Here is a 13,345-nt window from a genome sequence, read left to right as displayed (position 1 = left end):
TCTGGGGGATGCAAGAATCTCAAGCCATGAAATTAATGTACAATATAGTTAGCACTGGCCTGGTGAAACCCAGGGGGTGCCCAGCAGAAGCAAACAAGATTCCAAAAGGGAAAAGCAACCCAGGAGAAGTGGGTTCACAAATCTGTAGTCCCCTGCCCAAGGAGACTGCAGTCGTTTGCTAGAGCTGCCGTGACAAAGTACCACAAACTGAGTGGCTTGAACAGAAATGTATTGTCTCATAGTTCTGGAGGTGAAGCGTCTGAGATCCAGCTGTCAGCAGCATTGTTCGGTCTGGGGCTGTGAGGAGGAGTCTGTTCCATGCCTCTTTCCTGGTTTCCGGTGATTTGTTGGTAGACTTCAGTGTTCCTTGGCTTATAGAAACATCACCTCCATCTCTGCCTTCATTTTCACGTGGCCTTCTCTCTGTGTGTCTGTGTCTAAATGTCCTCTTTTTATAAATACACCAGTCATATTGGATTAGGAATGCACCCTACTCCACTATGACCTCATCTTAACTTAGATACATCTGTGATGCCTCTATTTCAACTAAGGTCACATTCTGTGGTATTAACTGGAAGTTAGGAATTCAATGTACAAATTAGGGAGCAGGCACAATTCAACTCATGACAGAGATAATCCACAACAAGAAGGGTCCCCTGACACACATAATGGGAGAAAAGCACCCAAGAATGTACCATAGAATGTACTAAAAGAACCTGAAACAGATGAGGCTCTTAACCTCTCTCAGGGTCTGTTTCCTCCGCCTTCACAAAGAGGGAGCAACATTCACCTAACATGGCTGTTATGAGGGTCAGATGAGATCATGTAAAGAATGTTCTACAAACTGTGATATACTGTGCTCATGTGAGTTTTCATTTTTATTAATTTAGTTAATTAAAAACAAGAACTCCCATTTACTGAGGGGTGTGCTAAACTCTTATTTCCTTCGATCCTTACCATAACCCTGTGTGGTAGATCTCCTCATTTTATGGATAAGGAGACTAGGTTGAGGTGCAGTCATTTGCCTGAACTCACGTGTCTGGTCAATGGCAGAGCTGGAATTGAACCTTTTTCCTGTCTGGACCCAGTGTCTACGCCTTTACTTATTCTGAATATTTCCCAGTATTAGGGCTGAGTTCTGGGCAGCAGTGATGCTAAGAAAGAAGCAAAAGAAAGGAAGCACATGTGCTCTATCCTGAGGAGGAAAATCGGTCTAATAGGGATAATAGATGGGGACTTATTTTACAAGCAAGTGAGCACAGTGGTGTTAGAGGGTGGAGGGGAAAGAGAAATAAAAAGATGAATGAGACCTAGTCCCTGCCCTGGAGGAGGCTGGGAGAGCAAATAACAGATGTGCTTTGCAGCACCGGAGGGGGCAAGGAACCTCTGACCCTGGGTGAGTAACTGCTTGGAGGTAGATGTCAGGAAGGCAGGGAAGGTGCAGGTCACTTAGACCTGATTTGGAATGTGTCAGGGTATGGGCTCCATTTGGAATTCCAATTTTACTCTGTACAAATTGTATGACCTTGGACCAATTACTTAATTCTCAAAACTTCTGTTTTTTCAAACTGTAAAATGGAAACATTTATTTGTTTATTTGCCTTCTTACTAGCCACCTGCCTTTTCTTTCATCCTAAAGAAATACTCTCCTCCCTCTTTTTTTTGGAGGGGGGGGCTAGTTACTCTCCTCCTCCCATGTATCAGAAGAGGTGGACCTGGGCACTGGCCACAGCTGCAGAGAGTGAAGCAGGCTGAGCCCAGTGGTGGTTCCCTTACTGCTGTTGGGTTTAGGTGTGGGCATGAAATCCAGGTTCAGTAAGGGAGATGTCCCCATCATAAAGAAATACTTTATGTATATATCTATATCATCTATGTATCTCTCTCTCTCTCCCTCTCTCTCTCTCTATATATATATATCTATATCTATCTACATATCTATCTATATATCTCTATCTCTATCTGTATATATCTATATCTATACATATAGATATATATATCTATATATATCTGTCTCTATCTATCTCTATAGAGTATATCTCCAGGCTGGGTGATTTTAGATACATGATGAAAAACAAAGCTCTCTTTTCTGCCTCTGGATATTCTGTATGGAGGTGCTATCTGGAAGTGTGGCAGCATTTTGAAACCATGATGTTTGCTAGTCTGAGGACAAGACCAATGAGAATAGAAGAGAGAGAAACTTGAGATAACCTGAGTCCTTGATGACTTCACTCAGCCACTGTACTACCAGCTCTGGAGCTGCACTACCTGTGAAGCTCTCATTAAGTGAGAGAATACATGTCTTATGCTTAAGCCAGTGGAATCAGTGTTTTCTATCATTCACAACCCAAACATCCTAAGTGATTTATTACCTCACAGATCTATATGAATGAAGGCAGTAATTCCTATAAGGTGTTTAGCACTGTGAAATGTTAACAATTATCATTAATAAAACACTTTATTATGGAATTATGTACTGCTTTCTTCTATACTAAGATGTGTCATATTTCTCCACATATATGTGAGAAAATTTTTGGCCAGAACTCAGGCTTCTACTTTAGTGCCCAATTCAGCTACCAAACAAAACACATAGTAGATGCTTAACATCTATTTAATGATTAAGTACATATAGAGATAGATACACAAATAGATAATTTTTTTTTCACCTGAATTTAATCCTAATGTACAGTATAACCCAGATGCCCTTGTGTTGGGTAGAGACTGTGTCCCTAAGAAGAATGTTTTATTTTGCCACTGGGAAGTGAATTCCAAGAGAATGTAAGTAGTTGTAAAATGGAAAAATGGTGGCCCTTTCAAAGACTAGAAAATGCCATAATCACAGGCTATCAGGGCTACCTGGAAATCATATACCATCGTCTTCATTTTACAGCTGAGGCCCAGAGACTTCCTTTTGGTCTAGAGGCCAGGCTGGGACTGAAACCCAGCCTCCAGACCCTGCCTCGATCCTTTTCCAGTATTTGTCATTACTTTCTTGACTTTCTCCACAGTCAACTTCCCTTACAACCTGAATAAGAGGGAAGCCTTCTCCCTAAAGACTGTTTGGGCTGCCAGGAATTCGTGGGAGTCCATGGGAATCTGTGGGAATCTGTGCATCCACTCCCTCCCAAGGTTGCTCTGCAGAGTTGCTGCCAGGGACCAGGTGGCCTGGCATGAGATCTGAGATTCGGCATCCTTTGCTGACTGAAAACATCAGCCCCTCATCCCAGAGGGGTCACTGAGGGCTAGAGGTTGAGAATAGGCCTCTTCCTGTCCATGCACTGATCAGCTCCTAGCATGGAGGGCTGGTAACAAGGGTAGAAAGAGACTCCCCAGCCAATTCAGCACAAAGGAGCACACAATGTCTAAGCCTGGATGGTGCCATCCATCCCAGAGTGACATCTAAAAGCTCTTGAAAGACTTTTGTTCCAGTCTGTCCCAGTCTGGCTCTGCATGGGGCCTATCCTCACCCTCACTCCTGCCCTCACACACCATACACATTCATAGCTTTGTTCATGCTATTTTCCACACCTGAATGCTCCTATCATCTCTCATCTGCTCCCCATTCCCGCATTACTGACCTGCTCAAGTTAAATTTCAGTGTAAATGTCTGCCCCTCCATCAGAGTTAATTAACCACATTCTTCTTTATTTTCCCATTATACTTGGTTTATTCCACCAACATAAAATTTAATTCAAAATGGCTTTTGTTGGGTCTTTCCTACTAAATCAGTGCTTCTCAAACTTTATATGCATACAAATCACCTAGAGATTCAGATTCTGTAGGTCTGATTTGGGGCCTAGGAGTCTGAATTTTTACAACTCCCAAGTGATGCTGACATTGGTGGCCTATGGGCCACACTTTGAGTGGCAACATACTGCTTTTGAGTTCCTTGAGGACAGGTGTCATGTCTTACTCATCTTTGTAATACCTGCTTTTAGCACAGTGTCTTGGTGATTACAGGTAGTTAATACACATTCACGGAATTGAAATGAATCAAATCAAGGCACTGGTGTTTCTGAGGTGTCTCCTTTAAATGTAAACATGTGATCTGGGCAACATTAGACAACTGTATCTGGGATTGCAGAAAGTGGGGAGGGGCAGGACTTGGGGATCTTAAGAAGGCAGGATTTATTCATTAACATTAGAGGATATGTCTTTCCAGTGACAGAAATATCAGTGCCCACTAATGAGATACTCCCCTGTTCCCCACCATCCATCCATGCTCCCTGCCACCCAACCCCTCACTCTAGGATCAAGGTAGCCTAGGGATAATTTAACTCAGAACCTTGACTCAGAATGTAGATAACTAAATGAACTTGCAGGTAAAAAAAAAAAAAAGGCTTGACAAATTGTCCCTTTTCCAAAAAGACTTCACTCCTATAATAGGGTACTTATTTTCTCCCAAATATAGTCTTTCTCCTTGGGTGGTGCTGGATAAAGACAAATAAATTCTTGTTACCAAGTATCTGTTTCTGTAATCCAGATTGACAAGCCACTCCCCCTGCAGCCAACACATCCTTCTACCAGGAAGCCCAGCTTCAAATAACTGATTTGCGGGACTGGACAGAGTGAGACAGATCCAGATCCAGCCCATGGGCTTGCTGGAGGGCTGGGCTCTTTGGGATCTCAGGCCCCATCAATAGAGGGGCTAGCTGAGAAGGGGGCTTGTTGTAGACTCTGGGTCTGAAGTTTTCTCTTGTCCAGCAAGAGAGAAAGACACAGGATTGAAAATGTGACAGAGGCTAATGTCTGGGAGAAGACAAGAGCCCCGAATAAGGGTCCTTGCTCCATTTTTATTAAATCAGAAGGCTTACAAGCATGATGGGCGTGCACAGAGAGACACTGAAACTATAAACATTAACTCATGGGTGTGGGGAAAGGGGGTTTTGGAGATACGAGGTGTTAGGGGTTTTGGTCAATACAAAACAAGATTCTGGTGCTGGGTGGAAGGTTGTTCACAGCAAACGTGAGGCCCTTGATGACCTAAACTGGCCTAGGAGACAAGAAAGACAGAACATGCTACCTTAGGGTCAACAAGGCATCTTTCTTTTGCTAATTAGCTCCACTCTGGGCAACTTACCCTGCTGTGGTCTATAGCCCTATTTACCTGTTTACCTAATTTGGTCCTTCCTTCCTTTCTGTGAAAGCAGCTTTCTGCTATTGTCGTACATCTTTGTCCTATACTGGGAGCCTTTGCCCCATTTGTCCTATACTGGGGGTCTTTGCCCCATTTGTCCTATACTGGGGGCCTTTGCCCAGTTTACCTAATCTTACTTACCTAATCTTGTTTACCCAAAACTTGGGTGTGTTCATCCTATGGCTTTCTGATTCTTTTTGCCTTATTAACCCATCAGTGCAGGCTCAGAGAATTCCTAAGCTTATTCCTCACAGGGGCTCACAGCCTTGGTCCACTTATACTTTGTTTCATGTGGAGCTGGTGTTTTCTTGTATTCCTTGTAGGCAGTCAGCTTGTGACCCAGTATCTCGGCATAGACTTTGTTACGAACTAACTCACTAACTGTGTGACATCCTGTGAGTCACCATCTATGCTTCAGTTTCTTCCTTTGTGAAAAGAGGGATTTGGAAGAAATTGACTCTATAGTCTCATTCAGCCCTCTGATTACCAACTTAAAGTACTTTATATTTATAACCTGCTTTAAATTACAGTATTTCATGGAGACCTTGCAATCCCACATTTACCTGTGTGGAAAATGAGTCTTAGAGAAGATAAATACCTTGTCTTAAAGCATCTACCTAACAAATGGCCAAACTAGGTCTCAAACACAGATCAGACTCCTTATTTTCTTAATCACTAACCAATAAGGTCTCCTGGAGCCTGGACATGGAGGATTTTTTACTTCTCTCACATCCTTGGGAGAGAGAGCACAGCCTCTGTCTCCTCCAATTCCCCTTTTCCTTGTCTCTCTCTTCTCAGACCCTGGGCTGCTTTCACCCTTTCTTTCCTTTCTGTTGAGTTGTCGTCCATGTCTCTTTCAGTTTTCTCCATTTTTCTTTCTGTCCTCCACCTTCCCTTCCCTCTCCCTCCCCTACCCATCTTTCATTTAGCCTCTTCCCACCTCTGCCCTCCCTCTCTTCCTTCTGCATGACAGCCTCTCTTGATAAATATTGCTGAGTTCTGCCTTTATAAAGATGTCACCCCATACTCCTGGGTGAATCTGTGGGTTTGTGAAAGCAGGAAGATGGAGCCCAAGTGTAGCCTAATGACCAGGATGGTGTTTTCTAGTCTAAAGCAATGGTTTCCAAGCCTCAGGAAAGATGGCCTGAATTGGAATCACCAGTGGTAGGACAGGAGAGGGGGGCAGTGGTTATAATTCAAAATGCAGATTCCTAGGCTTCCCACCCAGAGACTTTATTTAGTAGGGTCAGGGTAAAAATTTAGTACTCTTATTTTTTAAAAATTTCTGAGATGATTATGATGACCAGCAAGATTCATACCTTACTGTTGGGACTTGTGCCCACCAGACCCTCTCTTAGGGGTAGCCAAGTATCTACAGTAGTACCAGGAGGGTTGCCTCTGGTGGAGGCCTTGTTTGTAGGCTATGAGACATCAGTTAATGAGTTTGGCACTTGCTCCTTTCCCATCCCAGCTGTCTGCCCCATCAGTGGTATATCTGGCTCAATAGGGGAAACTACTTGCTTCTGCCACATTTGGGCAAACAGAGGGACCTGATTTACATTCTACTTATTTTTGGCCATAAGTCTCCCAACCAATAGGGTATGCCCATTCCTTTCATCCTTTTAGATGACACATTCATCTTCCATATAATTGTCCCTCTGTTATTGTCTGGAGAGGAGTAAGAGGAGAGAAATTTTCACTTACATCCCTCTAATAGCACATGACTTTCCTAATTACTATACCAGGACTTTCACCATGAAATATGTGGGCTCTGACAGCCACACATGCAGAACCTGGTAGACTCTTTGAGACCATCTAGTCTACCCCTCACTAATGAACCCTCAACACCTATCACTGAAAGACAGACATTCTTTGAATATGAGCTCTGTTCTGCATTACTAAGCTCTTTTCTGGGATTACACTCTACCATTGGTTTACACCATGTGCTCTCCATAGGGGCAATATTGCCCCCCAAGAGAGTGAATATTTGTGTTACAATTATGCCAAGTCCTCCACACCCTTTTCATCCAAGGACAAAGGAGTTGGAAGATAAAATTTGAACTTATATATGTTAGTCTCTCCAGCTGTTCATTGTGAATGATTGTATTTGTCTTGACTTCGACAGCAGGAGTGAACTCTTTCCTCTAATTAAATAGTTCTGGACATTTGTTTCACTTATTCGATATTTAGCTCTTAGAATTAGCGACTTTGCGTCATTTGTATGTTTCTACTCTGTCTTTATAACTAGATTATAAAACATTTTATGGTAGAGACCATGTGTTCATATGATAGTTCACTCATTTATTCATTTATCAAACACTGAGCACCTCCAGGTGTGGGGCTAGATTCTAAAGAGACAAAGAAGACAGAACATGGTCTCCAACTTCAAATACTTCCCAGTAAATAAAGAGTGGTAAAACCATGTGACTGTAGAGATGTGCATAAGTGTATGTGTATAAGTGTAACTATAGAGATGTGTATAAGTTGCATAGAGAGATTTCTTTCCTAGTTGGAAAGAGAGACAGTAGACAGTACTTGAGCGGAGCTTTAAAGGAGAAAGGAGGAGTTTCCCTGGATAGAAAAAGAATGTGGAACAGGAAGACCATTCAAGACTGAACTGGAAGCTTCTGATATGCCTGGAGACAATGGTACATGTGAGGAGGGACTGGAAATGAGGCCAGGCCAAAGTAAGAGGCACCTTCAAGCTTATTCTAAGGGTATGGATTTTATCCATAAATTAATGGGGTGCTACTGGAGAATTTAAATTAGCCAGTGGCATTATTTGCTCTTTATTCCCAAAGCTCACTCTGGCTGCAATGGGGACAGGAATAGATGAGGATTAGAACTCAGTTAAGAGATGTTGCAACAATGCAGAGTTGGTGATGCTTGGACAAGGGCAGTAGGTGGGGATAAATAATGCAGAGAACTTGTTGATTAATATATTGTAGGGGTGACTGAAAATTGGTATGACCACAAGGGAGATTCATTAATTAACTATTAAATTAAAAAAAATAGTCTGTGACTCAGAAATGCTGTTTATGGTTATGTACTCTAAAGAAGAATATTTAATCAGAATTTATTATTAAAAAATAAATCAGCTAGACCAACATGTCCAACACTATGGGGCTAGATAAATATGATAATATTAAATGGAATCAATAGTGCTATCATATAACAAAATAGCTCTGCCTCCAACACATTCTATGACTAAGTGAAAAACAGCCAGTTGTAGAATGATACATGTAAGTGTTGATGTCCTAGAGAAAAACTCATTTTGGCATTTGGAGAGGCCTATTGCGAGAGGCCTATTGCAAACAGCTGTCTTCCCACCTTCTCACCCTAAAGTGGACTTAATAGACATCAATTCGTACTTACCTACACAGCACTTCTACTTAGTCTTCTTACTTCTGTAAAAGCAAATTAATATTGGGGCACCTGGGTAGCTCAGTCAGTTGAGCATCTGACTCTTGATTGCAGCTCAGGTCATGATCCCAGGCTGGTGGGATCAAGCCCCGCGTCAGCCTCCATGTGGAGCCTGCTTGAGATTCTCTCTCTCTCTCTCTCTCTCTCTCTCTCTCTCTCTCTCTCTTCCTCTGCCCCTCCCCCCCAACTCATTCTCTCTCTCTCAAATAAAAAAATTAATATTCAGTAGATAAAAAATAACATTTATAGACTACATGTAAACTCTACAGAGTTGGGATACAATCAACACTCCTGTGGTCCCCACCAGCTATAAGAACAGAAAACCATTGTTATTTTCCATGCCTCTGCGTCTCTCTCAAATCTATCCTATTCTTCCCCTCTGGGGGGTAAACATTTTCCTGAATTTGATTTATGTTCCACATATGTGTTCACATTGTTTAGTTTTGTGTATTTTTGAACTATATATATATATATACACACACACACGTGTATATACATACAGTATATATATGCATACAGTATATATTCTTTTGTGACATTCTTTTTTCACATAAAATTATATTTTTGAAGTTCCACATTGGTATCAGTCAGAGTTCCCGAGAGAAGTAGAACCAATAGATGTATACATATAAAGGAGATTGATCATGAGGAAATGGCTCATGTGATTATGGAGGCACAGAAATCCCACATTCACTGTCTCTAGGTTAGAGACCTTGTAGTATAATTCCAGTCAGAGTCTACAGACTTGAGAGCCAAGGGAACTGATGGTATAAGCCCCAGTACATGAGCAAAAGAAGACCTATGTCCCAGTCCAGTATAGAGGCAGGAAGAAAAAGGGATGAATTCCATCTTCCTCTACCTTTTGTTCTATTGAGGTTCTCAACAGATTTCATGAGCCACCCACATTGGGGTGGATAATCTACTTTACTAAATTCAAATGTTAATCTCATAGACACACCCAGAAATAATATTTAACCTGGGCACCCTGTGGCCCAGTCAAGTTGTCACATAAAATTAACTATCAAAATGTTGTTGACTATAGCTGTATTTTTCATTTTTCACTTTTACTTCTCTATCATTTTCATTTTATAAAAAAAGTTTATCTATACATTTTAATGTTGAAAGACATTTTGATTATTCCTCCTTCTCTCTGCCAGTTATAGACAGTGCTGTTATGGAGATTCCTAAATATGATCCTTTTATGCATGTATGAGAGTTACTGTACAGTTTATACAAGTAAGGATATGTATCTTCAACTTTACTACATAATGCCACATAACATCAAATTCTTTAACAAAGTGTATCATTTACATTTCCACTAGCAATGTATTAATCATTCTATTTATTTCACATTGTCAGACTGTTGTCAAGCTCATTTTTGTCTATCTGGTACATGTGAAATGGTAACTAGCAAGCAAATGGGACTTCAGTCCTATGGAATTCTGCTACATCCATGTGAACTTGGAAGAGGACTCAGCTTCAGGATGAAGTGCAGCCTGGGTGTCACCATGACTGTACCTTGTGAGACTTGTGAGCAGAGGTCCCATAGAGAGCTGTCTTGCGTCCTGACCCACAGAAACTGAAATGAATGCATGATGTTTTAAGCCACTAAATTAAATTGTGTTAAATTGTTACACAGCAACAGATAACTAATATGTTATTGGATCCATGGAGAAGGAAATAAAATTCAAATATGCTAATTAGTTCAGCTGTGAACAGAATTGATATAATCTATGAAAGATCTGAGAGGTGTTTTCTTTGATTAAAAAACATTTTTTTTTTTTAATTTATTTTTGGGACAGAGAGAGACAGAGCATGAACGGGGGAGGGTCAGAGAGAGAGGGAGACACAGAATCGGAAACAGGCTCCAGGCTCCGAGCCATCAGCCCAGAGCCTGACGCGGGGCTCGAACTCACGGACCGCGAGATCGTGACCTGGGTGAAGTCGGACGCTTAACCGACTGCGCCACCCAGGCGCCCCTGATTAAAAAAATTTTTGCTGAAGGGTTTAGATTAGCCTCACTGGATTAGGGGCTCGTCCCTTGTCTGACTTGTGACTGGGAAAGCAGGATTTATCAGAAAATGATAGCTCCCACTAAACCCCCAGGGCTTGAGGAGACACTTCCCAGGAGATTTCATAGTTAAAACAACAATAGAATTCTATCATGCTAATGCAATTGGAAAAGGCAATTAGAAAAGACAAAAGTATATATAAGAGGAGATTATTTTTTCATTACTGAAGATAACATGATTATATAAAATCATTTGAAAATTAGTAAGAGCAGTAGCTACATGCAACAAGACGATTAATATGAAGATCAATATAAAATTATAGTTTTTTGTATTTGTAAAACTGATCAAATAAAATGGAAGATCCATTGATAGTAGGAACAAAAGAGAATTTACCAATAAATAAACCAAAATGGAAATACATAGGAGCAATATGACACAAATTTAACTTGAGACATTCTTGTACTTGATTGACTGTCATGAAGGGTAATATGACCATTACATTCTAACTAAATGCTTATTTCATGAGAGAAAATATTTGATGGCTAATTCACACTAAGGTTACTAGCTTAATAGGATCTTCTTTCTTTTTTAAAAAAAAACTTTTAATGATTATTTATTTTTGAGAGACAGAGAGAGACAAAGCACAAGCTGGAGACAGGCAAAATGAGAGAGAGAAGCACACAGGATCTGAAGCAGGGTCCAGGCTCTGAGCTGTCAGCACAGAGCCTGTTGCTGGGGTCGAACACTGAATTGTGAGATCATGACCTGACCTGAAGTCAGACACTAACTGGTTGAGCCAGCCAGGCACCTCAATAAGATCTTCTTTCTTACCAGTACCTACATTTTACTCAGTGATCCTCAAAATTTAATGTGCCTAAGAACTACCTGGGAACGTTTCTTGGAATGCTTATTACAAGACACCAACCCCAAGAAATTCAGAATCAGTACCTCTGAGTAGAACCTATTCACCTGCATTTTAACTTGGAAAAACATTGCTTCAGCCCAAAGGAAAGAATCTCAGGTGGTGGCATGTCATTTCTGATCTGGAGATCAGCAGGAGATTCTCAGGAGTGAATATCGTTCTGGTAATCCTCAAATAACATCAGAGTAGTTGGGTATTGTGTAGGTTTACTTGTGACTCTTAAGACTGTTTATGCCTGTGAGAATACATTTATTTATACCTAGTAATTATACGAGATTATATGCGAGGAGTCTTAAGAGATATGCCAGACATTGTGTATTCTCCATGCTTTCTCTCAGTTCTTTCTTATGTTCTGTGACTTTGAGAGGGAAGTAAGGAACATCAAGGACAAGTAAGAGAGGCAAGGGGGGCCTTTAGCATAATCTCCAAGAACTGCAGATGCCCAGGCATTGTGATGGCGAATATGCTTATTTCATTGGCAATGGATGGTTAGCTGTCAATGAACCAGAGCAGAAGACCAGAACGGAAACCATGACACCCACCCCACCGTAAATTTGGGTTTCCTCCAAAACCATTTCCCCTCTGTATGTAGATGCAATGAGCTGGAGAGAGGATATAAGTAGACTTCAGGAAGCTCCCTCCACACTCTAGAACCTGAGGCGACCATTTCTGAGCTGCTTGTCTCTGCTTTTGGTCAGACCTACCTTCAGTCCCATGGGAGGCTTTGAAGGTCATTTGTACCCCGGACTGTCTCTCTTCTTCTATGGACTTTATCATGCACGACTAGTTTCCAGGGCCTTGATATGCAACTACCCTGTCCAGTATCTGCCACGCCATCCCTGGAGCAAAGGAAGATGGGCAAGGCTGAGACAAATACACTATGTTGGGCTGGTGAAGATATTAAGTGCCTGCATTTTAGTAGTTCAAGAGCTGCATAACATACATGGACAGTTTGTACTCATCAGCAAGATATATCATCAGAGAAACTTTTTGTACCGCAAACAGTGGCAGCATCTCACTCTATATATGACCTTCTTCCTGAGCGGGTGTGTAGATGTGGTGAGCCAGAACGTGCTACCCCAGAGGTGTGCTGCTCTGGAGCAAGGTGCCCAAGCCCTGGGCATGTTTCTGTTTCTGCCTCTGATGGTGTCTCACATGCAGGACTCAGAAGGTGTGGAGCTGCAGTCTCACATCCTGCTCACTCAGGCCATATTCCTGCTGGCGTTGGTGGTGATCGCAGAGCTGTGGGCCCCTGATATGCTGCAACTCTGGGTGATGAAGGCCTTTTTTTATATGATGACAGGCTCTTGGCTGATTCAGATAGGCTTTATGCTGTACAAACCAATTTCTGGTTATAAATGGATGGATGATGACAAAAACAACATTATATTTGTCACCACCTTCTTCTGCTGGCATGTGGCTTCCATTGCCATTTTGATGATCTGGGTCTATGGCTTCTCTTTTTTGTGGTATTGTTACATTTGTTGATGTTTGAACCTGGGTAAGCCAGGAATGGTTTCTGTCACCTGCACATTCTGGAGTACCTGGAAGAGAAGTTGTGGGAAGTGCAGGTGTCAGAGAAGATGACTGAGGCAACAGACTCTGCTGGGATGGGCATACCCTTCACCCCTTCTGGCTTTTCTTAGTCTCATTTGCTAAGCAGGGTGCAGAGGCAAGACAAATGAAACACAAGAGATATGTGACTATGACCTTCATTCTCAGCTTCCCAACTATTTCCCCCACCTCCCTACTCTCTCCTCAACTCCAACCAAGGCATTCTGCTTGCCTTGCTCGTCTCTGTATTCTTCACATCCCTCCCAGGAGAGCATGAAAATAAATGTACTATATCCTGTC

At 41.7% G+C, this 13,345-nt stretch overlaps 1 protein-coding gene across 1 annotated transcript; it reads left to right on the top strand.

The window, feature by feature from the left end:
• Positions 1–11,365: 11,365 nt before the first annotated feature.
• LOC102963251 (transmembrane epididymal protein 1-like) lies at positions 11,366–13,345 on the top strand. Its single transcript, XM_015543794.2, has one exon. It carries the CDS (start codon positions 12,206–12,208, stop codon positions 12,977–12,979), a length of 774 nt encoding a protein of 257 aa, XP_015399280.2. The 5' UTR covers positions 11,366–12,205; the 3' UTR covers positions 12,980–13,345.

Source organism: Panthera tigris, chromosome F3 (assembly GCF_018350195.1).
Source record: "Panthera tigris isolate Pti1 chromosome F3, P.tigris_Pti1_mat1.1, whole genome shotgun sequence".
NCBI lineage: Eukaryota > Metazoa > Chordata > Mammalia > Carnivora > Felidae > Panthera > Panthera tigris.
The sequence above is the reverse complement of the archived record's forward strand: the minus strand, read 5'-3'. Positions and strand labels throughout refer to the sequence as shown.